The sequence below is a fragment of the Alligator sinensis genome, unplaced genomic scaffold (assembly GCF_000455745.1).
Source record: "Alligator sinensis unplaced genomic scaffold, ASM45574v1 scaffold308_1, whole genome shotgun sequence".
In the NCBI taxonomy this organism is placed as follows: Eukaryota; Metazoa; Chordata; order Crocodylia; family Alligatoridae; genus Alligator; species Alligator sinensis.
In genome coordinates this window covers 1,690,826-1,717,015 of record NW_005842041.1, presented here as the reverse complement: position 1 = coordinate 1,717,015, position 26,190 = coordinate 1,690,826, and the positions used below count along the sequence as shown (strand labels likewise).

General features: G+C 42.8%; 1 protein-coding gene across 4 annotated transcripts in view; it reads right to left on the bottom strand.

Moving 5' to 3' along the window:
- The window catches only part of PIP5K1B (phosphatidylinositol-4-phosphate 5-kinase type 1 beta), a 172,640-nt gene that overhangs the window by 112,451 nt on the left and 33,999 nt on the right, over positions 1 to 26,190 (bottom strand). For 3 of the 4 annotated variants that reach the window (XM_006022615.3, XM_025202980.1, XM_025202982.1), the window contains 2 exons: positions 21,795 to 21,836; positions 7,917 to 8,047 (listed from right to left, as the gene is read on the bottom strand). In XM_006022615.3, the coding sequence (XP_006022677.1) occupies positions 7,917 to 8,047; positions 21,795 to 21,836 (173 nt within the window). The remainder of the gene's footprint in view (positions 1 to 7,916; positions 8,048 to 21,794; positions 21,837 to 26,190) is intronic. The other variant, XM_025202981.1, reaches the window with a different exon arrangement.

Genomic DNA, 26,190 nt, shown 5'->3' with positions numbered 1-26,190 from the left:
ACTCTTTCCTGTATCATTTTTTAAAATTTTTTGCTGAATCAGGCTCTGATTCAGCAATTTTCAGGGCTGAAATAACACATGAGAAGTGAATTACACACAAACTATTAATTCAGCCTAAAAGAAAAATGTTTGGGGGGGAATCTCTAGCCAAGGGGTACCTTTCTCTACTCATCTTAAGTACTTACTGTTCTACTGAAGAAAGGGGAAATATGGGAGAATATACAAAGAAAGAAAAGGAGCCAACCTTTCCATTCTATAACAGTTATATGGGCTAGGGACAGAAGATGCACATAAACTGGCTAAAGTGATCTGAAACTGGTTTAAACCTATAACAGAATAGAAGCTCACTGTTCATAAACCAGTTTCAAAATGGCTGAAAATGGTTTAAGATACACCTGGTTGAATGTAGTATCAGACTTAATTGGGTGAAACCAGTTTATGAAACTTCTGTCCCAGACCCCTTCCTGGTTCAAGTTGAATCACAATCCCCCAGAATCCCAGCATGCTTTTCAGCCCTGGGCTGGGCTGTACTGTCTGCTCCAGATAGAAGCGCTGGCCCCACTCCTCTGCTCCCTAGCTGGAGCAGTGCAAGCTGACAGACAAGGAGGTAGGGTGGGCAAAGGAGGTGGGGTGAAGCCTGGCTGGGGATGCAGCCCAGTCTGAGGAAGGGTGGCGGGGGAAGGACTGCCCTCCCTCAGACAAACCCTGGCTGGAGTGTGCGGCCAGGGAGGTGGAGTTAAACACCCGCTCCTCCCCTGCTCAAACTTACTGCTGGCTGCAACTGTGGACTACAAATCCCAGAGGCACCTGGGAGCAGGAAGAAGAAGTGATGAGCAACCCTGCAGAGTGCTGCTACTGTAATTCTGGACTGCAAATTCCAGAGACCTCAAGGGCAGCAGGAAGAGGAAGCGAACACACAGCCAGAGACCTGTGTTCTAGCACCCCCCCAGCTTCTGGCCTGAGCCACTCCAGGCATGTGGCTGTGTTTCCTGAATCAAAGGTAAATGTCTGTTCACTTCTGTTTGAATTTAATCTGTGCAGCTTAGACTAACCTGCAAAGACTGAATTGATTCAGCCTCGGACTTTCTGACTCTCTGTACCTAGCCTTAGAGCTCTGGATAGGCAAAGAGTTCTATCATTAACTTTGAATTTATCTGTGATCGTGGGCAAGTAAAATCTTTACCTAGGCTAAAATGCATTTAATTCTGGTATTAGAGAGATTGAGACTTCATCATAATTAGGGACCTACCAAAGTAGCGATTTTGTGATTTTTGTGGAAACTGTGACTTCGGGCAGGTTTCACAAAAAAGCACAGGCTCTGTGGTTTTGGCAGGCTCCCTGAAAAAAAATAAAAACCTTACCAAAACTAAAATGCTGGCTCTGTGTAGGAAGCCAGCAGCCCTTGTGGCTGCTGTGGCCCAGCCACACAGCCTGCCAGGAGGGGGGTTGGCAGCACAGCAAGCTAACTGGCTGCAAGAGCTGTCTGTCATGTGGCCCTGTTCATAATTCAAGGGCCATTTGTCATGAGGCCCTACCCCTCTCCACCAACTAGTGGCAAGGGATGGGATCGTATGACAGACAGCTCTTGCAGCCAATCAGCGGTGAGAGTAAGGGCCACTGGGTCTCCTGGGCTAGAGGCATGGGGGGCTGCCACTGTCAGCCCACAAAAATGACTGTTGGCCCCACAATCTGCTGTGGGGCAAGGGGTGGCAGGTGGGGGGGTGGGGCGGGGCAAACAGTACCTGGGGTGCCCTTTACTTACAAAATGTGATCTTCACCATAGAAAGGTTGGAGACCACTGCTATAGAGCAAAGAAATCAATACTACCACTAGGTAGTACTAGTACTGCAGCTAAGCCTGCAGGCTAGAGTGTAGTTCTGGGTCATAAAAACAGTACTTCTAAAAGTGAACTCATGATATAGAACTGGGTCCAAGAGTACTAATAGCACTGAGCATGCATTATACTGTCCCCTCAATATCCCGAGACGAAGAGAAAAGTTCCTACATGTTGGAATAACGAGAGAAACCAGTTAGGCTACAGAGGACCTCTTCCACCTGACAGCTCAGCCATGATCATCACTGTTTCTGGAATAACTCCAGTGGTTCCAGCAGTGGGAAGAGAAGCTCTGGATTTGTACAGGGGCATTTGTGAAGTATGGGAAGGGACTATTTGCACCGGCTCCAAGGTTAGTTCCATACGATTCAAATAATGATCTGGCATCATGTGCCAGGGCAATTGCCTTAAGCACAGGGCAAAACTAACATGTGTTTCTATAAAAGAAGTCCACTACCATTTCAACTAACACAGACTTTGGTCCTGAATCAATTATTGCACTGGACCCCCTTGATACATCACAGTTTGTCCCTAAAAAAAAGCATGTTGTAAACTTTGGTCTGGGTAGACCAGCACGAACAAGAACTCTGGCTGTCTTGCAGCATCCTAAAAATAAAAATGGAAGTTTCACTAATGAGTAGAGGCAATTTAAGTAGCTTTCCATCCCTTCAGAGATGTTGTTGCCAACAAAAAACGATGCTTTAAGCCAGTGGTTTTCAACTTGTCATTTGCAGACCCCTGGGGGTCTGCAGACTATGTCTAAGGGGTCCACAAAAGAGGACTATGATCAATCAAAAGTATGCAAATTCCCACACTTACAATTCAAAGGGGTCTGCACTTCAATTCAAAATTACCAAAGCGGCCCACAGATGAAAAAGGTAGAAAACCACTGCTTTAAGCAATTTATAACTATTCATTGTGGAAAGACATGGCTACTCATTGAAACTGACTGTCTGGAACAAACATGTAACTCAGAGTGGCACTGAATCAGATGCACATTAGTTTCATCAGCATAACTATTAAATAATTGCATTGCAATCTGTGGCATTATTCCTTATCCACAGCAGTGTAACCCAGCAGAATTTGGTTCATTATGCTTCACTTAACTCTAACCTAATCATTTTACCCTTTTTGCCTTTCCATCCTTTTTGGATCACGAGGCTCTGACTGTTGGTATCCTAAGCTAATGTGTTTTGCTATGGTTACTAAACCAGCAGACAGATGGTACAAAAGTTTACTTGACAGGTCAAGAACTATGCTGGGATTATTTCTTTTCTGATATTATCATAGAATCACAGAAAATTAGGGTTTGAAAGGACCTCAGCAGGTTATCTAGTTCAGCCCCCTACTCAGAGCAAGACCACCCCTAACTATATCATCCCAGCCAAGGTTTTGTCTACCCCAGTCTTAAAAAACTCCAAAGGTTAATCGTATACGTAACTGTGAGCTATTTTTCCTATTTTGTTCTTACATGATAGTGTAACCAGTATGATATTTGATTTGTTTTAAGTGCATTTGAAGTAGGCTGGGCTCATTCTAGCATCACCATTATAACAATGCCTACTATTATCAGGATATAGCACCTAGGATACACATGGATGAAACAAGTGACATCCCACTTCTTTGTTCCTATTGCTTCTGTCAGGTCTGGGTGCAAAGAAGACGGCAGTAAGTATATCAGGACTTGAAGATGGATCAGGGCAGGCAGTGAAGATAAAAAATGGCTGTTGTGAACTGAACATGTATGATGTGTATATATCAATCATATATTGATATATACACATATGACACATATGACATGCACTCCTCTCCTGAAAATCAGGCCCCCAAAATTGTGTTGTATGTATTAAACAGGGAAACTATTTTCTGTGCTGGAAAAGCAGCAGTCCTGGAGACACTGTGCATGCCATGCAGCTGCCAAAATGGCTGCTGCTTGTGTCTGGCTCAGCAAGCCGAAAAAGCAGTGCTGTCTTACAGCCAGTTATCTATGCCTCTCAAAAAATCTTGCTTTCTACATTCTGCCTTGCAAAAAAACAAGGTGCATGTTTTATTGGGGGCATGTTGTATATAAGAACATATGGTTATTGAATACCCACTTTACCACTCTACATAGGGATGCAGCTAAATAACTGTGGAGCCCGAAACTAGAACAGAATATGGCTGGTTTATATGTTAAGCAGATTTTTTCCATTATAAGCCCATATATTTTCTCATGTCATTTCTGTTTTTCTGTGGTCTCGGCTTCATTAATAGAGTAATTTAAATATCTGTTAAATAGACCTCTGCTTAATATTTCTCTGCAATGTTGACTGTTCCTTGATTTTTATATGCTGTATTTCAAGTCCATGTTCCTTCGGCCGTGAGCAAAACTCCAACTACCATTTTTATCCCAGTTGAAGTTGACAGTCTACATATTGTCATGCCTCAAAAATAAACCTACATTACACCTTCATGAGTGAGGGGGAGGCTCATCATTCAAGACAGTGATAGAAATGAGTGTCCCTTATCATTATTCAGGGATTTGGAATTTATCACACTCTTGCCATTCATACTCATCAGTCCCATTTTAGAAAGATCGATAAAAACGCCAAGACAGAACCAGACTTTCCATCTACTAGACGCACTAAATGCACAAACATTGCAGACTCAGTGGTTGTTCTTAAGAGACTGAGATGGATAAGCTACTTCTGATTCTAATAGAGGGAGAATGTTATCAACAAGTACTCTTTGCAGAAAGAGCCTTTGTTTCAGTCAAGATGACTCACTGCATAACGTGCTATTGCTTACTAGCTAGCTGTACTAGAGGTCAAGTCAAATTACTTGTTGCCCCTGGCTATAGCTTTCCTTTATTATATATTTCCTTGTCCTATATTTCTGGATGACTGGGCTGGACGATGCTACTACAGCTTTTAACAATAAACTGTGTCAGTACGCATAAGCTGTTCCTCCTGGCTGCATCCCCAGTCTAAACGAAAAGAAACCTGTCCTCTCTCTACCCTCAGAGAAACATAGGGTAAGTGTTACTTGCTAGCATGTATGTAAGCAGGTTTCCTATCGGCTAAAATGAAACATTACAACTTTCAAAACGCTACATCCTGATTTGACTTTATCTATAGGCTGAAAGAGAGAGAAGGCTTGGAGAATGGACTCTTCCACTTACAATTTTAGCTTAAAAAACTTCTCTGGAGTAGGTTTTTTTTGTATTTTTCTTTTGTTTTGTTTTTTGGGTGGGAAGGTGGGGGGTAAGTTTCATTTGATATTGAGAATTGAGAGGTTTTTACAGAAAGACAACATAATCAACAGAAATCTTCATGCCTGTCTCTGTTCTCGCAACACTCTCATTCAAGGATAGCTATCACTGTATTTTGTTTTTTAGAACAGAGAAATTTAATTATACTTATGAACATAGGCACGATAAGTAGTTTCTTGAGGTCTGAAAAATTTCTTGCTGACACATGAAAAAACATTTGCGTTTGGTTACCATCTGTATATGCCCCAATCCAAAATATGGGACACAGAAAAAGTAGATACAAAACTTATGGTAGATAGCAACAGAATTAACTTGTTTCACTGCAAAAACTACGGTATCTGGTGCAAGGACTGGATTTTTTTCCCAGGCAGTAGTTTAACCTGTTGTTTTTCCCTAAAGAAAAATCACAGATTGATTTATTCCCAGGTCTCTTTCTTCCAAAATGGAGTTACATCAAATAAAATCAACTTGTAAAACAACTTCCTTTTTTAAAAAAAGGAAGTTGTTATGTCTGTTATCCTAGACATCATTTTATTGTTATGGCATTCAAATAATTTCTAGGAGTGTATATCTTCAGAAAGATCTTGTGGGGTTACATGCATATTCTATGTGGGCCAAACTTTGAGCTTCAATATGTACTCAACTAGGTAAGCAGGCCTGAATTCTGTAAGTGTTGAATATCCAAGCTGCTCCCACTGAAACAATAGAAGATATTAAGTATGCAGCACTTCTGAGAATCTGAAAAAGTCTTCCCTGTCAATTTACGAACCTAAATTTAGAATCCTGTTTTTAAAAATCCCAACTAAATTGTTCTCGTCTTTTTCATGTATATATGAAAAAAATACACACACACACCCACACACGTATGTAATATAGTTTAACAGAACCAACAGATCGAGGGAGGTGATGTTCTCTCTCTCTGGGGCATTGGTCAGGCCGCAGTTGGAGTACTGTGTCCAGTTTTGGGCACCGCACTTCAAGAGGGATGCGGAGAATCTGGAGAGTGTCCAGAGGAGGGCCACTCGTATGATTAGTGGCCTCCGTGCAAGACCCTATATGGGGAGGTTGAGGGATCTGGATCTCTTCAGCCTTCACAAGAGACAGCTGAGGGGTGACCTTATAGCTGCCTATAAGTTTATCAAGGGAGGACAACAGAGAATTGGAGATGCACTATTTACCAGGGCACCCCTAATAGTAACTAGGAATAACGGGTACAAACTAGTGGAGAGTAGATTCAGGTTAGACATTAGGAGGAACTTTTTCATAGTAAATATGGCCAGAATCTGGAACGGGCTGCCAAGGGAGGTGGTACTCTCACCTAACTTGGAGGTCTTCAAGAGGAGGCTAGATAGACCTGATGGGGGTCGTATGACCTCAGCGCTCTTTCCTGCCTGGGGCAGTGGGTTGGACATGATGATCCTTTGTGGTCCCTTCCAACTCTACAATCTATGAATGTGTACACATGCTTAATTATATACATATTTACACATAAAGTGTACACATGTATACATGCACATTTTATATAACTGCTTGGAAAACATTATAAGGCATTATATACCAAGTTTTTAAATCACTGGCATCTGAGCTACCCTTGATTTCCTTCATTAAGATGAATGTGTTTCTGCAGCACTGTCCCTTAAACAGAGCTGTAAGAATATAAGCAACTGTCTGTGTTCAAATACTGAAAGCTGTCCCCAGTGGGAGAAAGGTTGATTTACAGTTTCAGCGTATAAGTAGATTCTGTCTATAAACCTACAGGTAAGTTAATAAGTTTCTACATTGCTCCCATCACTATATAGCCTGATGTTCTCAAATATTATTATTCTTCCCAATATTGTAGCAAGATGCAAGTATTATTATCATCTTCCTATTAAAGATGGAAAACAAGGCATAAAAATATTAAAATCCACAAAGGTATTTAGGATACTAAATCACTAGGCACCTACCTCCCATGGTTATTACTTGGAGTTAGAACCTTAAATACTTTTGTGGGCCAGTACGTGACTTAAAGGTCACAGAGGTGCTGGGGCAGAGGCAGGGTCTGAACTAGATGCTGAATTTCAGTATAATGTCTTAAACCTGTGGAGACCACGTGCAGAGCTAACTACATACAACAATTAGTTTCAGCTGTGGCCCTAGTTCATACAAAAAGTATGTGTAGTCTTTGGTTCTCATTTTAAGACAATTACAAACTCTAAACTTCTAGTTCAAATAGGCTCATAATCTTATCACTATTTTTTATAAATAGGGGTCTATTTAATTCGCAGTTTTGCGTTTTTTGCGGAAACCATGAAAAATGGCATTGGCTGTGATTTCTCATGAAATTAACTTAAAAAATCCCCAGCGCTTAATTCATATAATACTCTGTTTTAGGAAGTCACAATGCTTACTGTAATACAAAGAAAACATGACAATCACTGCAGCAATAGAGCACACAATTGAGAATTACTATCTGCTAGTGATGTAGAGTAAGTGAAGGCACCAGTCAGTGAAGTAAAAATGTTTCAGCGCTATCTTTTAAGAAGTTACATGAGGAATTTTCTATTATATTATACAGTATATGCCTCTCTACCAATCAGGGGTGAGTGGTAGGGACACCAGGAAATGCATGTGAAATCCACTCTTCGTGCCACAACCAAGCCACAAAAATTGCTTTGTCTCTGCGTGCTAAGTAGACCCCTAGTTATAAATATCCTCTCTTCGGGCAACCATTGTGGTTCTGTTGCATCAAGCCTATTATGATCATGTTTTGGTATAAGGATTATTTTGAAAAGAAAAATTATCTAGCAAATAAAAGCATAAAACTCTTTAATTATATAAGATTGCTCTTACCTGGGTAGAAACACACTTTCCACTACATAGAAGTCTTGCATAAGTACATCTCTGTCTGGTTTAGATGTGAGGTTACCTACTGTGTATCCTATTCCCAGCTGAATCGCTCCTTTAATAGCAGAGGATGCAGTCTGCAAAGAAAATAAACACTTCAATGTCAGTTTGCTATAACTGGATTCTTGCTCTTTATCATGAATACAATTTGTACATAGCATTTAAATTGTTTTATAAGGGTGATTTCTATCCAACCTTACTTTCTTGGGTTGGGAAGCAGAAGAGAAATTAACTTGTAACTGAAGCTGACTGTTTCTCATGATGTAAAGGAATCCTGTGGTGTATCTGAAGTCTCAGAAAATTTATCATAATTCATAACTGATATTGGTTGAGATTACAAAACTGACCAAGGGATTTAGACACTAAGTTTCTATAGATTTCTAATTGCACTTGGTATCCCAATCCCTCCAATAGCTTGGAAATATCACCTGTAAACTTCTGGGGAAAGCTCTTATAAATTCTAAGGGATTACATGCATGTGCAAAGTTACTATGGCACTGATGACATCTGATCTTTTAAGTATAGATTATTGATATAAATATATTCCTTTTATAACAACATGAGTGAGGTATTAAGAATAGAAAACATAATCAGTTTAATCCCACTGATCACCAACAGTGTTCACTTCCATTTCTTCAGTACATAGTTCATAATTGCTACCAAAAAAAATCGGAATGAACACCACCACTGTGCTAGGTTTAAATTCCACATTTAAAAAACCCCTATTTTATTCGTCATACGTTTGCTACTTAGCATTTTTTGTTGCTGCCAAGTACCCAATCTGGATTAGACCATAGTGTATGAGGTGCTGTACATGAACAACTACCCTTCCTTACACTAAATAGTTTGTGACTCTACAGGTAGTCCTATTTGTAGAGTTGGGGTGGTAGAACTGAGTCTCTAGCAGGAATCCCAGCTCAGAAAAGTTTGTTAAGAAAAGATGGAGCAAGGAAGTATATCAGACAACCAGTGGGAAGCGCGAGAAAAGGATAACAGTAAAAGAGAGCTTTAAGTTCAACAGACCAACTAAGTGGATAATTCACACGTTCCAGCAAACAGGGAAATTATGACAGCAAAAGACAGCATTTTACATTTGAGTAAAATATTACTGCAGATTTGGGAAAGCATCTGAACCAGCACATTTTCATTGAAATAGCTGGAGTTACAAAAAAAGACATGAGAAGTGAACTACGATCTAGCACAACTGCACACACTGTAGTGACAGATTACCATATTTTTAAAGGAGAAATGATGTAGTGACATGTACCTCAAATAATTAAAACTACATGCCAGGCAGATTCTGCACATACATAATAGCTCATAACAAGCGATTTGGTGGGAACAAGAAACACAGCCCTTCTTGAAGTGCTACTTTGATTTTTTTTAAAAGGTTTGGTTCATGCGTTAAGAAGATTCCTGCTTCTCTTTCCTTGAAAGGCTTCTATTCATGAATGATTAATGACCTGCATAGACACTAATTATGTAACTTTGATTAATTTGGTATTCATCCAGTCAGGCAGATTTTTGGTACACAACTGACCACACACATAGTAAATGAGCACAGAGAAGTAGAGGCTGAAAAGGTGACAGATAACAAGCTGCAGCTGATAAACAAGAGCAGATTTTAGGTAAGTCAGGCAGAAAAGTGACAGGAAGCTTAAAAGAACATTGACCAAGCCAACTGGGTTGTATTTCAGGAACAGGAGGAGTTTCTAAAGCAAACAAATTGCCAAGAACATGTATAGCCTCAGGAAGAAGTTCTTTAGCCTTTTCATGGCATGATCACACCTTAATAGAAAGGTTGTCTCCTAGATGACCTTTACTCCCATTCATGACTAAAGAGGAACTGTTCTCCACTTTCAATCAAACAACATCACTTTAGTAATCGTAGCAATCACTTAAATTGAGAAATAATACTGGGAGAGCATCTAGTGTGTTTTCTGACCTTTTAAAAGTAATTTGTAGCATCTAGAAATAAAATCAGACACTGTAACCAGCCAAGATTAAAGATTTATGTGCATTTTTACATGGAATCTCTCTCACAGAGACCATTTATTCCAGTTTAAAAATATATATGTTTCTGGTCTTATGAACTGAATTTTAGGGGAAGCATAGAAGATGATAAGCAGACCATTTAACAGTTTTTCTCCAAGCCTAAAGGTGAACCAAGATGAGTGGGTCCCTATGCTGTTATTGCAAAAATATATTTCCTGGAGCTCAAAGGCCCTAAATGGGAACAAGAAAATTCCACTCCCCCCTTGCATTTTTCCCAACTGCATTTCAATTTTTTTTTCAGTATCTCAAGGTAACTCCACAAAACATGATCTGGTTTTTAACAAGCCTGTTTTATTTTTGAATTTCTCCTTAAAGACCCTACTACTCTAGAGACAGCAATACAGCTCAGCAGCCTCCTACGCCAAGATTTCTCTTTGAGAGATTGAAATTGATTTTTCTTCATTTCAGCCTCATGTGAAGATTCAGAAAGTGTCCCTTTACCCATCCATCAACCATAATGGTACAGGAACTTATGGATCTAATAAACTTGTATCAACACATTTTTAGGGCATCAATAAATGGCAAAGTGAGTAGGATCAACAGTGATTATGTACTGTTTCATAATATAAAGTTCACAAACTAATTGGCTTCTTATCCTGTGTGGGGACTGCATACAAGGTCCTAATATTTGATGCTTGATAAATGAATCATTTGTGCTTTCAAAAAACAATCACAATCTGATAATGGAAACTGGAAGGGTATTTTGAAGAGTTGGGGGGGTTGTTTTTTGTTGAAAACAATAAACAGGAAAAAATATGTCAAATTTTATCACAAAGTACTGTAGAATAATATACATATTTTCCCATCTGCAGGAAAAATATTACAGTTAAAAGCTTCTAAGTGGTTTTGTGGCTTTTCTAGACCAAATGTTAAAATATAACATTCTCAAACATTTGTACATTTTTCATGTTAATTACAGTAAAAGGTGGTTACTGAATAGGAAGTTTGCTACACTGACAAAAGGGTTATATTTATGTCATGCCACAGTTAAACTAATGCATCTTTTTACAGCCCCCAGTGGGGACATTGGAAAGGAAGACATGAAAGAAGTTCCTGCATCCAGGGAAGCTAAGAAACTGCTCCCACACTGCTCCCCTTGGACAGCCTAGTGTCCCCAAGTGTGTGGGGGCATAGATAGATCTCCTTCTATACATCCCACTGGCCCACCGGATGGGATCAGTCCGATGTGGGGAGAGGGAAAAGCTGCATTCTCCGAGGGGTGTTGCCCCTTGGGTGCACAGACTTCTTCACACAGAGTTCCAGCCAAAATCCTGTCTTTGGATCCTGTCTTTGGATCCTGTCCTTGGATCCTGTCTTTAAGGTAAAATTCCTCATGGAGTGACTTCAGACCATCTCCCCCATGGCAATGTGCCTATGCCTTAAACCCGAGACTGTGCCCAACTAAGGCTTTTAGCCATATCAATGTGCGTCTGGTTGTTAGATCAGCAAATTGTAAAACAACAATATTGGAGAGTGCTACTCTGAGCTCATCAGTGTTCTTCTCAAGCCAGTTCTTTTTATTGCAAACTGTGACCCACCAGACCTGGGCTACTTCATCTTTTGACAGGAATCAACAATTTTGGAATCTGAAGTCAGCCCTGTTGTTGTACATGTTCACATTGAAAACCAAACCTCGTCCATTCTTCCCTCCCATGTAAACAACGTCATTTTATCTTTGCTCTGGGACATGGGATTCTCTCTCTTTCTGGCACAAATAATTATAAATCATGACACATACACTAAATATATCTTCTTATAAAATATACATCCTCATTATAATTATGTCCTCACTAAAGACTACATAGGGAAAATGTTACTTGGATACTAAGAAGACAGCAAGTCATCCTGATGAAAGACTACAGAATAGAAGAAACTATCATACAAGATACAGTTTTGAACTTATGGGTACTTTATCGACAGGGAAAGTGTTTCCCCATGTATTGCTATTTCAACACATAGTAAATAGGACTGGTCTTCCCTACTTTACCAAGCTGAAAAACTGAAACTAGCTGATATGCAAATAGTTTCTCAATGGCACTACAAACAAGATCTTAAATCCTTTCAAAGCAGGCAAAGTCAGCACATGATCCCATGAATCAGCAACTAGTATTGTAATGCTACTCATCAACCACAGATGTAGGCTTTCTATTCCAGTCTAGAACTATAGAATTTATCACAAGTACAGTAATTGAAGGTAGGGTAATGGGGGCAGCAGCACCAGTCACCTCTGTGGGAAGGTGGGAGGGGAGGACAAAAAGGCAGTATTGCTCTGGATGTCACACAGTTGCCCTGGGCACAGAGGTGCCTGGCTATGCCTTTATCACATGCATGCACTACCTACCACTACTGCAGATAGAAGTTACTAAATAATTTTATAGGCAGACAACGTTCCTTGGGTGAATTTGATATCTTTTATTAGACCAACCCAAATAGTTCGAGAATAATTTTATGTCACTTGCAAATCAAGGAAAGTGATTCTTCCACTCTTTTCAGCACTGGCAATGCCTGACCTGGAGTATGCTGTTCAGTTTGGGTCCCCAACACTTCAAGAAAGATGTGGAGAGATTGGAAAGAATCCAACAGAGAACAAAAATAATCAGAGGCCTGGGAAGCATGACTTATAAGCATAGATCCTGGTCATCTCTGTTTAAAAATCCCATGTTATCTGATCAAAAACACGAAAATCCATGTTTTTCCACCATTAAAATGAAACACCACTACACATATAGGTATCAGTTGAACACAATGTTTATTGATATATTTACAATTTAAAAGCAATTTGGAAACCTATTGTGCCTCAATCATTATTCTTATATAATAAAGGGTTTAGTCCATCTGTCTGTCTGTCCATAATGCTCTTGGAGCACTCCGATTGGTTAGTGAAACAACCAATCAGAGTGCAGAGCACCATGATGGTGGGGATGGAGGGGACGGAGCAGGGGGGCGAGGCCAGCACAGCTGACCTTGCCCCCCACCCCCCAGAGGTGTCGGAGCACCACCATGACAGTGGGGACAGAATGGTGGAGAGGCAGAGGAGGATGGAGGGGATGGCAGGGCAAGCTCCTCCCCCCGCCCCCGCTCATGGGAGATGGCGGCGGCATGGGATGGTGGGTGTTTGCACTCCATCCCTGCTCTGTCCCTGCCCCCGCCCCCCCTTAATCTTTGATGGACAATGCGCTAGTACTGTAATAAAATAAATTCTAAATACCTATACATTGTGGTGGGGGGGCGGGTTTATTACAGAAAAGAAAAAAAAAAAAAAAAAAAAAAAAAAAAGAGGCGAAAAAAAAAAAAAAAAAAAAAAAAAATCAGAGGTGCCCTAGCCCCCTTCACTCACCAGGATGCAGGTCCAGCTGTGGCTGCATTCCCCACCCCTGCTTTGTAGCACTGAGCAGCCCTGATATGCTCGCGCCCTGCCCCTGCCATTACCCCTTACTCCCAACCCACAGCCCTCCACAGCCCTGCCAGTGTCCCTCACTCCTGACCCACAGCCCACTGGCTCTGCCAGTGCTCCTTACTCTCAACCCCCAGCCCTGCTGGTGCTCCTCATTCCCAACCCACTGCCCCCAGCGCCTCAGTGTGTGAGGAAGGGGGTGGGTGTGTGGGGAAGAGGACAGTGTGGCCATAGGCAAAGTGTGGGGTGGCGGGGCAATGCAGGCAATGCAGGGGGGGCACATACCCCCCCAGATTTTTGTGCCTACAGTGGAGCACGGGGCTGCAACCAGGCTGGACCAGCTCTGGGCAGGAGTTGCCTCCATTGCCTAGCAGGCAGGACCCAGTGCAGGAGAGAGCACTATGCTGCCATGGCTGCCAAGGTGAGGCCCGGCAGTGACACAGTTATGTCCCCTGCTGCTGCTAGGCAGGCAGGGGGCACCTCATGTTGGTGGCCATGGCAGCGGAGCACTCCATGCTGCGCTGGGTGCCACCTGCTGTGTGCAGAGGTGGCTCCTGCCCGGAGCTGGTCCAGCCCAGCTACAGCCCTGTGCTTCACTGTGAGCACAGAAATCTGGGGGGCACATGCCCCCACTGCATTCCTGTGGCGCCCCCTGCCCCAACCCCTACAGACTTGCCTGGAAGGAGCTGTAGGAGCTGCTCTCCACCATCTTGCTGGGCTGCCACATGCACGTGTACACACGCACATTCATGTGGCACCCCCTGCTCTCTGTGTCCCGCTCCCCACAGGCCCTAGCAGCCCATTGCAGCCTGGAACTCTGCCAGCCTGCAAAGGGAAAGCTGTTGTTTCCAACATTTTTCTCCTTCAAGGGAGAAATCCATTATGTTCTACTTTAAAGGGAAAAAATACACATTCTTCTCCTTTACAGGAGAAAATCTGTGTTTTTCCATGCCAAAAAGAAAACCTGGATCTCTGCTTATAAGGAAAGGCTGAAAGAACCAGGATTATTCAGTCTGGAAAAGAGAAGACCAAGGAGGATTTGATAATAGTCTTCAAATATCTGAAGGGCAAGTACAGAAAGGATGGAAAGGGACTTTTCCCTGTGGCTATAGGGGACAGGACTAGGAGCAAGTGGATCACGCTGCAGCAGAGGAAATTTAGGTTGGACATTTAGGAGGAACTTTGTGACTATGAGAGTGGTCAAGTATTGGAACAAACAACCTAGAGAAACTGGAATCTCCATCCCTCAAAATTTTCAAGAGTAGGCTGGATAGACACTTGGCTGAGCTGGTTTTAGACAGGGATGATCCTGCTTTGAGCAGGGGGCTGGCATGGATGACCTTGTGAAGTCCCTTCCAGCCCTATTTTCCTATGATCCTAATTTCATTTTAGCTAGTTTTGTTAATAATTATGTAAGATGGGTAAGGGGTTACAAGCAGTCTGCCTTTGTAAAAAAAACAAAAAATGAAACCACAAACAATTTGGTTACTATAGTTACTGCAGAGGGCATTGCATGATGTCAAACAATTGCTTCCCTTAGGGTGTTGAAAGTTGTTACCTGCTTTCACATAAATGCTACAGCTAAACAACCATTGATTTGACAGTTAATGCTTGGCCCTGGCACAAATGCACCATGAATTTCAGACAACTATAAAAGTACATTTAAAATAGTAAAACAACAAGATCTGGACCAGAGATCCATCAAAAGGCTACATACTCCCCAAGCTCCAAACAAAACAGTTATTGCAGTGTAAAAGTTCAGCCCAAAGGTTGATCAGGTCTGAAGAAGAGGAGTTGAGGTTCTACTTAATTTTATTTGGATTGTCGCATAGGCAATTAATTTATTTCTACAACATTATAAATCAGGTCTGTCCAACTTCCAAGCCTCCACGGACTACACTAGAGGAGGCCACACCAGGTAAGGCACAGGACACAAGGCTGCATGATACATTGATGCTTCCCCCCCACAACACACACTGTATTACAGGTCCACGTGGGCAATCCTCTCTACGGCTGCACCGTTTGCCCCCCAGCCAATGCAGGGCACAGCTGCCCCGCAACCAATGCAATGCTCGGATTCCTGTGCTGCTTCCCTTCCTGTGGCCCTGGACTCACCCTCAGGTCAGCCTGCTGCACTGCACCACCCCGTGGGGCAGAGGTAAGAAGCAGCACCTGGAGGAAGGTAGGGGGTGAAAGCAACCAGAGCAATAGCAGAGGGGAGTGGCAGTTGGGTAGAAACTCAGGGACTCAATTTAATGCCTTGCAGGTTACATGCAGCCCATGGGCCACCAGCTAGACAGCCCTATGGTAATCCATGGCAACGGGATAACACTGTATATAAACAAATGCGATACATAACAGGAGAAGTACCAGGAAGATGCTATTTGGCATTCAATCAAAGAGAAAGTGAATTGAAATAGTAAGCCTCAGGATCCAACCAGGTTTCATATGGGGTTGCTGCCTCCTATCACCTACATTCTGCTAATGACAGTAGCCCCTTTCTCCAGCTCTTCTTTAATGACGTTCTAAACAAACAGAAATCCCCTCCCTACCATGGCCTCCTTTCATCATTTTCCTCAAGTAACTTACATCTGTACGCTCAGGCTTTTAGTTATGTCTACAAGAGAAAGTCATAGTACATTCCTGTTTTTAAAAAGTGTAGGAACTTAATGAACACATGCCTAAACAAATTAGTTACATGACCATATTGCTGTACTTCTCAGTCTTCTTCACCCAAGCCCTTTTTAATGCACTGCTCATTTTACTGTATTGACATATGCCTGGCATGGTTTGTTTACCATAAAATAATACATAATATCCAACTCTTTCTTGTCCCTCAATTCCTTTCATGTAGGATAGAGAGACAATTTGCTTTCCCACATCCCTTCCCTACCTTCTCCATTTAGACTGTACATGCCTTAGGGCAGGCGTTTTCAACCTTTATAAACAAGTGCACCCCTTCTGCCTCAAATCTTTAGTTCATGTACCCCATTATATTTTTTTTCTTGTTTTTAATGTTACCAGTTATGTAATATAAGGCAGGCTACACTAACTAACATTAAATGCATTATTAATATATGCCGCAACTGGTTGGTAAATCTGCTGTGGGAGAAGGGGCGAGAGGGGAGGCAAGGGGGGCAGATCAAGGCCCCCTGTGGTGAGGGAGAGAGTGGAGCCAGCACTGCACAGCCTGGGCAAAGTGTGGGAGTGAGCCGTGAGCAGCTCATTCTGGGGGCAGGGGGAAGGGAAGGGGGTGACTCCTGCTGCTGCACGTACCCTGGGAGTGCATAAGGGGCATGTGCCCCTGGATCTGTGCGGGGTAAGGGCTGGCTGCCACTGCAGGCTGGGGCTGGGGCAGCACCAGGCTCTTCCGGGCAGGGGGGCTGAGCTAAGCTGCTCTCAGGGTGGGTAGTGGCAGTGCCAAGAGAGGGAATGGAGGGGGCTGCAGCCACCCCAAGATTCACCATAGCCCCTCCTCCCCATGCTGCCACTGCCCGCCCCAAGCAAAGCCAGGTCCAGCCCCACCCCGCCAGGAAGAGCCTGGGGCCACCCTCAGCCTGCAGCAGCAGCCCGCCCTTGCCCCCCACACAGATCTGGGGGCATGCGCCCCCACCCCCATGCCCTCCTGGAATGCACGTAGAGGCAGGAGCCACCCCCGCCCCCCAGACAAGCCACGGCTCTGCCCTGCACCCTGCCCTGCCCCAGCTGTGCAGCGCCTGCCCCTGCCCCACTCCCTCCCTCACTGCTGGGGCTTCTCTCTGCCCCCCACCCATGCCCCTTCCCCTCACAACAGACTTACCAGCTGAAACTGGCTGCTCTGCATGCTGCTGGGCTGTACTCCTGGCTGGCTGCACTGTTACTGAGCGCATGCACAGAGCATTCTTCAGCCATGTTATCGGCCACATCAGCCAAAAAAAGCTGATTACCAATACTGTCACTTTTCCTTTTTGGTGCCGATCCAATGGGAACTATGTATCAGTGCACCTCTAGTAATTTTCTTTCATTCGTTCTGTGTACCCCCTATGATCTTTTTAAGTACCCCTAGGGGTATGCATACCCCCAGTTGACAACCCCCTGCCTTAGGTACACATACCCTTCCTCTGCTTGTTGCCTGGCTGCTGGTGGACCCCCCACTCGTTGACTGGCTGCCGGGGGTACACTGACCAAAAAAAGGTTGAAAGCCCCTGCTTTAGGGCATGGGGTTTATTATGCTATGTACATCACCTAGCATAACAGGACCTTGATCTTCGGTGAGGCTTAAGTTAAAAAAAAAAAAAAAACAACCCAAAAACCCCCAAAGATTCTCTCAAGCCTGAACAATCCATTGGGCCAAGCTCGTTCCTTCAGGCACCACGATGGGCATCATGACCTTCAACTCAGCTCAAAGGACCTGAATGACCCTTTACAAATAAATTAAGTGGGGTGGGCTTTTGCCATGGAGTTACCTTGTCACCATACCCCAGCAAGTACGTTTCAGCAATTCAGCTAATAATTATTTATACAATAACCCAAGTCTTAATCAGCTCAATAAAAGCGAAAGGACTAGGCAAGTGCCCAAAGTGGAGCCTTTCTATCATTCTCTGGTCTCATGAGAAATTGTCAATGACTTCTGTGGGATGCAGCAATCTTCCCTATTAGACTGACCCCACTTCCTCCTACTGCTGTCTGTAAAGAAGACAGACATTACTTCATTCCTATCCTTGCTGTGTGGGGGTTTGGCCAGTTGTTGGTTCTGTATCCTATAGGTCCCTTCTCCTGTAGAAATGCCACAAGCCGTCTTTCTTTCCTGAAGCCTCCCTACAACTCGCACAGTTTTATTTATATTTTGCTACTCTTATCTCCGAGATTCAGGTCCCAGGTTTCAACATGTTTATAACTCTGAATCCTATTCAACTGGTTTATAACTTCACGTAGAAATTAAAGAGATACCGTGGCTTCATTTCCCACCAAGACTTTGGATAAGAATACAGTATCTGTTAAAAATACTTTCCACCCTTGGGCTTGCAGTGTACAGGTACAGCCATTAAACAAGGATAGTCCCTATTAGAAGGGTGATTTAAATTAAACTACATGGTACAGGGTTTTTAATTTTAAAAATACCACTATATAATGCTAAACTTTGGGGAGTGAAAAAAGACCAATGTAAAAGGCAGAACTTTCATTGACATTTATGAAATGCTAGGGATTTTCTTTTCTACCAGAAAATTGTTCAAGTTAAGTTTGGGGGGGGGGGGGGGGGGGGACCGGGGGAGCCACGACAGATTTGAGTCTCAGTCCCACGTTTGAAATTTCCTAATGCAAGGAAGCATTTGTTCTTCAGTGACCGCAAGTTATGATAAGTAATAACAGTCTTCGCATGGTACCTTTTCCAATCTCATTCAAACATAGGCTATCTTTTCCAGTCTCATGATAAAGCTAAGCCTTTGAAGATTTCTGTAAATCCTTAAGCTTGATGTTAGACCATACCAAAGAGGGATATTTGCTCCCTGAGCCACATATAAAGAAAGGCTTATTAGAGTTGCGAGCAATTACAAATTTTGTTTCAAGGTACGAGCTGCATCTGATTAATTTTATATTCATTTCTTTAGCTATTTAGACTGCTGTGGTTCACCATCCTAATCATTCAGTACCTTTTTCAGCTGCTTTTGCTGAGTTCCTGCAGTCCCTCCCCACAATCTATTGAAGCTGAACTGCACAATCCTATTGTAATTATGGGCCACTGCACCCCAGTTCCCACATTCACAGTGCTTTCTTTGTACAGCCTGAGCTCCCTGCAACTGTGTGGTATTTCATAGGGCTGGGACTTTAGCTGCTCAGAAATCCTGTTCTCCAATCTTGACACTGCTGGGCAGATGGATACTAATAACTTGCTTTTCCTTTGCAGAGGTAAAATTCACCTTGGTTACTGCCTGTCTCTTTGCTAGTAGCAGCCCTGACCTCTAGATCAACAGGCCATCCTTAATTATAGTTTCAATAAAACAATCCACAGCTTAAGAACAGGAAGAAAGTAAAGCATTTACTTGAATAGCAGAGGTGCTATTAAGGGAAGCTGCAGGGAGACACTAATCAGGAAAGTTATAAAAGTCTGCAGCTAGTCCTGTATCTTGTATCTTTATGGGAAAGATAAAGAGCAGTTAACAGAAAGAAGCCATATCTGCCCTCTTCCCCTTTCAAAAACAGCAACAACAACAACAACAAAAATCAAACAAACAAAACCCGAAGACTCATTTACACAGCTGTACTTCCCTGTTCTTGGTCCATCCCTCTTTCGTGCCCTCTGGAACCATGTTTCAAAAGATGCTAATGCAGCTCTTCCTACTACTCTATAATGACTGTAGTGCCTTCTGTATCACTGCTGTTAGCTTTTGTTATAATCACTAGGGAATTAACAACTGAATCAGTGCTCTTTTCAGACCAACTGCACTTTTCAATGCGTGTCCAGAGAGGCAGGGGAATAGATTTACTGCGATTCTTTTATGAATAAAATGCAAGCACTCTGTTAGACTGCTCTGCAGAAAATGTAATTAAAACACAAACTATTTTTTTCTGGCTTAAAAGTTATTAAAATGAATTTTCCTGCCCAAATGTAAATTGGAACCTCCTTTTACATGTTGCTCAACTGGGTACAACTGAATCCAGGATACTTTTCTACATTTTTCCTGCTGCACAAATTGCCAGAAGTGAAATGGGTATCTTGACTTTTGGTTGCCCCATTTGAGAAATCCAGACCTCCTCATTTCCAAAATAATGAGGATCCATTATTGCAAACAATTAAGGCAATAAAAGCTGCTGATACATGGCACCCTGAAAAATTCAGGCACTCAAAGTTGGCAGCCACTTTTCAAAATGATGACCTTAACTTTATATTCTGGGCTGTTTCTGAGCCACACAGGCTACTGTTTGCATAGCCATGGGTCCAGAAACTCTGTCAAGGTAGATGAAATATTAGCAAATGGCTACAAATTTCCTCTCTGCTGGGAAGCATGGAACTAGCACAGTGGGGGTTGTTGGCTGTAAAGGGATAATAGGGCTAGAAGGAGTGAAACGTATGGTACTCAGTATATTCACAGAGCAAGCATCATTGCCATATGTCGAGTCTGATGACAGTTCAAGCCACTCGCTCAGCTTCCCTCCTCCAGGTGAATTCCCCACAGGGATACAGGGATTCAAGGTGCCAGAGGAGATGTCATTTTCACTTCCGTGCCAGCCACAATGAGCCAGACTCTCTCAGTGTATATGAAACACCAAATGACTTATGTAAAGCATTTGTTATAAAAATGCAAAGCAGTATGAGACGAAGATACATAAAGCTAAAGTGCAAAGTCTAATTTTAAGTTAAAGATTGTCAAGGTATTAGTAACATCACTGCAACTCCTCGAATTAAGGCAGACAATACAAGCTTACCACATTTGTTTGGACTTTGGCCATGCTTTCACACTTATAAAAGCAGAGAACCTAACCCAGGCCAAAGCATTTCCCCTGTATCTTAGATGCAAATGCAAGGCTAAAACTAGAATCTGGTTTGCTGCCATATGCTAGCAAATGGATTTAGGAGATGCTCTGTTTTTGTGAATGGCAAAACAGAGACAGTCAGTGGTGGAACAAACCAAATTGGTACCCAGGGCAAAACCTATGGGAGAGTGGAGGTGGTAGGGAGGAGAGGGTGTATGTGGCTAAGAGCAGGGGTGTGGAGAAGGCACATGGTTCCAAGGGCAAGGGGCACATGGGTTTGGAGAGCAGGAGGCAGGAAGGGGCAAAGGTTCTGAGAGCCAGGGCTGACATGGCAGGCAGCAGCCTTAAACACCGGGAACAGTCCCAGCCAAGGTGCTGCCCATGCATAGTCTGCCTGCCCTAGCTCTGTTGCTCTTAAAAGCAACAGCAGCTGGGAACTGGTTTTGAAGTTCCTGGCATGGCAAAGGGCACTGACTTTGGAGGGGATGAGGAATGATTTTAACACTCCAACTAACTTGGTGCCCAGGACAGGTGCCCCTCTTGCTCATCCCTAGTTACCCTACTGGTGACAATTCTTGTTTTGAGTCATTTTTATAAATCAATTTCTAACTCTCAAAAGCGTCATCTTCCACTGAAATTTGGCATGTGTGGCCTCTGGGCAGCAAACTAGAGAAGAGTACAATGCTGTCAACTTTCAGTGGGAGAAGAAATTTTTATGGAAGTCAGATGTTGATTAACAAAACTGACTCAAAAGCAAGAATTGTCACCATCTCTTGTTCTAGCTATGTTTCAGAGATCATACAAACTCTAGGGATGCCTTGGCACTGCTTATTCAAAAGTTCTCATCTGCTTTTAATCATCTTTCCCTGGAGTTCCCTGAAGTTCAAATTTATACAGCTGGTAAGAGACAAGTATGCACTCACCCTGGAAAAATGGGTCAATGTGTTATTACTTCGGGAAATAATCTGAAAAGCAAATTTGATGAATTAAAATAGAGATGCTGTTGAGTGCATTTAACCACAAACAAAGTCAAACATAAAAGCTTTACGAGAATTTTTAAAAGGTAAAAACAGAGCCCAAAACTATCTGGTCAAATGAACCAAAGACTTCACCAACAAGTTTGATTCTGAATTAGGTACAAGTCTTGTAAAAGGAAGCAGCAGCTTACTCTGAGAAAATCAGATGAAACATAGTTGGAGTTTATGATCAAAGCTTTCACTCAACAGTATTAATGCTTGATCCACTACCACAGATACTTATTTGTACAGACAGATAGACAGCCTACATGAATGTAACCCCCGCCCCTGGATTGTGAAGGATTAAGCAGAGAGGTGTGGGGCTACTCCAAGCCCAGGAAAACCAAACCCAGGGAGCTGGGCTCAACTACAGCTCCTCTTTCCTACTTCCCCTCCTGCTAGCCCTCAAAGCAGCTTGGGGGGCTGTAGTTCAATCCAGTGTCCCGTTTTATCATTTTCATGGGCTTTTTGTAGCCCTGCCTGCTCCCTCTCCTATCAGCTGCTGGCAACTTCCTGCCAGCTCCCAAGGCAGATTTGGAGCCATGGCTGAACCCAGCTCCCTGGGATATGATTAATTAGTTCAAGCATACAGTTTGTAATCTAGAGTATACTAATTTCTAAAGCTTACCTACATCACTTATCAAAGTTTTTAGAATTAAAAGCAAGCTCTTAGAAGGAAGAGTACTAAAGAGTTATTTCTCTGTTTAGAAAATTGAAGGTTTCTCTTTCAAATAACCATTAAGAAAATATTTACTTCTCTAAGTGATAAGAGAATGTTAAGAAATCATAACCCATCTCTGGGTCAGGGGAATGACTCTACACTGTAAAAGGCAGGCAAACTGTTTAGTTTATATTTACATAATAAACCCACTAACTTTCACAGAAAATGTGAAGTATTTGTGATTAGTTTTGACATCTATTGCAACATTCTTTTCCAATATACCTTGTAAGCAGGAACCATTTACATAACTTATTTAGTAAACACATAGTTAAAAAGTATTGTTTCATAAGAGGGATTTGACTATTAAAGCTGTGGCACATGGAAAATACCATTAAGGCTCAGACATTTATATCACCTCACTCTGTCATACGGGTCACTGGATTTCACATCACAAGTAGAAATTTTCCATGCATCATTTCCCCCTTTTGTCTATACTTTAGATAAATATGACTAAACTTCTATACAGTATAATCTAGTTGCTGTGTAGCGCTGCCAGAGCCCAAACCCTACAAGATATAATATACTATGAAGCAAAATACAACTACGCAGACACAAACCAAATGTATTTGTGATGAAAGTACTTTTTCCTTCTAAATATTAGGTATGAAAATCCATGAATAAAGCAGATGCAGGTCCTTTGATTTCTTAGGGTCAGAGCCAAATAGGTTCTTGAGGTTTGACTTTAATTTAGTCATTTGAAACACAAAGAGTCACTATCCCCTAAATTCTTATCTGCAAGGAGGACATATACAGTGTTACATTTCTATAAAGTAATTTTTGTACCTGTTTTAGCACAGCACTTGCACTTACCTGTACAGGGACATAGGTGCCCCAGAGACAGGCTTAGATGTGCTGTAGGAGGATTCAACTCTGAGAGAGGGCATTTCAAATCCTATTGGAGCTCCCTAGTCAGATATGACAGTACATCTCAGAGCCACTCCTGCCCACTTCGAATTTTGCCACCAGTTTGCACCCTTGCTGTAGGTAGACTTACTCTAAAGCAGAGCTGTCCAACTGGCAGCCTGAAAGCTGCATACAGGCCATGTGTAGATGAAACAAGAGGCGTGTGTGCACAACACTTTAAAGCAGGCTAAATGCTTTTGCACTACTTTAACGGTGTCAATGTTTCCACATGTTGGCAGCGTATTGTGCATTAATTCTAGCCGCTGTAGCAAATTCAGCAGCGTAACACGCCTTAAATGACTTGGGGTGCAGCAAACTAAAACTCCAAGGAGTTTTAGTTTGCTGCCTCTACAGCCACGGAGCGAAGCACCAGGCTCCATGCAGCTCAGGGGCTCTGCAGGAAGCTCTGCAGGCAGCCTGGCAGCAGCCCAGATTTTCCCCCCTCCCTCCCAGAGCCTGCCTGCCTGCCTGCTTGAGCTGCGTGGGAGCCCAGTGCTTCCATCTACAGCTGCAGAGCCCAGCTGCAGCCTGAGCTGGATGCCTGCAGGCAGATGTCACCTGGGGGGGCCCACCACTGCTGTAGAGGGAAGCACCAGCTCCCCACTTCCCCCCACAGCTCAGGGACCACTCTGTCTGCCAGCAGCTCGCCCTGCCCTCCCTGCCGCCAGAGAGGCAAGTAAGTGTGTGCAGGTGTGTACACGACACAGGGGTTTAAAGGGCCCTAAACTGAAGTGATGTTTTTTAAAAAAAATCCACAACTTCAATTTAGGGTCCCCATTTCATCTACACATGCCCTAGTCTCCAGACTCCCAGCCAGTCACTGTTCCCCACATTGCTTTGGCTGCAGCAGCAACTGGGGGCTCCCCCTCCCTCAGGTTCCTTCTTCCTGCCCCTGCCCCAGGGGGCAGGTTGGTGCAGCACACAGTGTAGCACAGCATGGCAAAGCCTGCAGTGCTGGGGGGTCAGCAGCTTGGTGTACCTGACTCGTGCAGCACAGCAAAGCCAGGATAAATCAGGTAAGGGTAAATCAGGGTGCCTGGGCATGAGGACATAGGGTGTAGCAGCAGCGATGTCCAGATGCACAGTGCGGGGGGGGGGTGGACCCAGACAGTGCAGTGATGGTGGGAGGGGTGCACCTTGCACCCAGTGCAGTGGAGGGACATGGGGAGGAACAGTAGGGTGGGGACCTGGCCACAGGGTACAGTGGGAAGGCATGTGGCTCAGGGGAACAGAAGGCATACAACCCATGGTGGTGTGGCCCCTGCTAGTGTAGCCCTCAGCCAATTAGAAGTGGACAGCCCTGCTCTGGAACAAATGTAGCCCACTGATAGCATTTGAGGAAAGGAGGGAGGGAGATAATTCTTTCTTATGTATCCAAAACATTAAAAGACTTTGGTAATTTTACTTCCAAGTCAGCATTGCGCCTAAAAGCCTCAAGAAGTTTGTGGACAACTTACTCTATACCTTAAGATTTACCTTCAGCTAAAAAAAAAAAAACCCCAAACATGTAAAGGCTCCAAGTTACAAATCCTGAAATCCTGTTCCTGCCTTTGTTTCAAGGTAATTTGCATCATCACAGATCCTCACAGGACATGAGAGGCTCCATACCAACTATGAACTGACTGCCCAGAGGAGTTTTCCATCTATTGACTCCTCTGTAAAAATCCGCTGAAATATGAACTTTCATTTCTACCCAGGAGAACTTTTGCAATCTTTTCTCCAATGCCTGATGAAGGGAATTTGTGCTGAAAGCTTTCAATTAAAGGGTTTTTTTTGCAAAAAGCTTTTTGGTCTAATAAAAGATATCATCTCTACTACAAGTCCTGATTGCCAAGTTACAAAGATACTTGCAGTCATCCCTGGACTACTTCCCACTATAATTAAAAGTCATTTGTAAAGGTCTGAGAGAAGCAGCAACAACACTGTGCTAGATGCTGTACACACGTCTCAAAGACTGCTTCTCCCTAATAACCAGAAAGAAAGAATTATAACTAGCAGGCAAGCATTTATTCACTTCAAAAACAAGGTTCTCCCCCCACCCTTTTTAAATCATTACTTTAAAAGTTTATTGTTAGACACCACTTGTGCCAATGGGAATCTTACTTATTGTCAACCTCAGCGAATCAAAAGGTAAGAAGTAATGGCAAAAATATACCACACAGAACCCCTAAACTATACTACCTTGCTCTGTAGTGCCCTTACAGCATCCACCCTGTATGTATTATCGTAAGAAAGAATTAAAGGCACATCATTGATTAAACAAAGTTCCCTTAACAAAAAAAACCACAAACAAAAAACCCACATTTTCAGCAAAATGTTAATGGAGGATAACGGGGGGAAAATATTTTGTAGTCAAGATGCATGGTATATAATTATTCAAAGTATTAGAGAACTTGCTGTACTAGATTTTTCTGACAACAATGTTTATGACCAGAGATTTGTGTTGCTAGGCACAAAGAATTTTCCCAGATATAACAAGGTGTATTTTAAAAGGAAAACTTCTATTGAATTTGCTTTTAAGAGTCACCTTCACTGCATATAAATACTTTGTACACTTCCCAAAAGATATAAAATATGAACAGCGGCACACCTTTTGTTTGTTTCTTTGTTTGGTCATTTTGTTTGACTGGTAGTATCTACATATCAAATATAATACCTAGGTAGTGTGAAGATAAAATA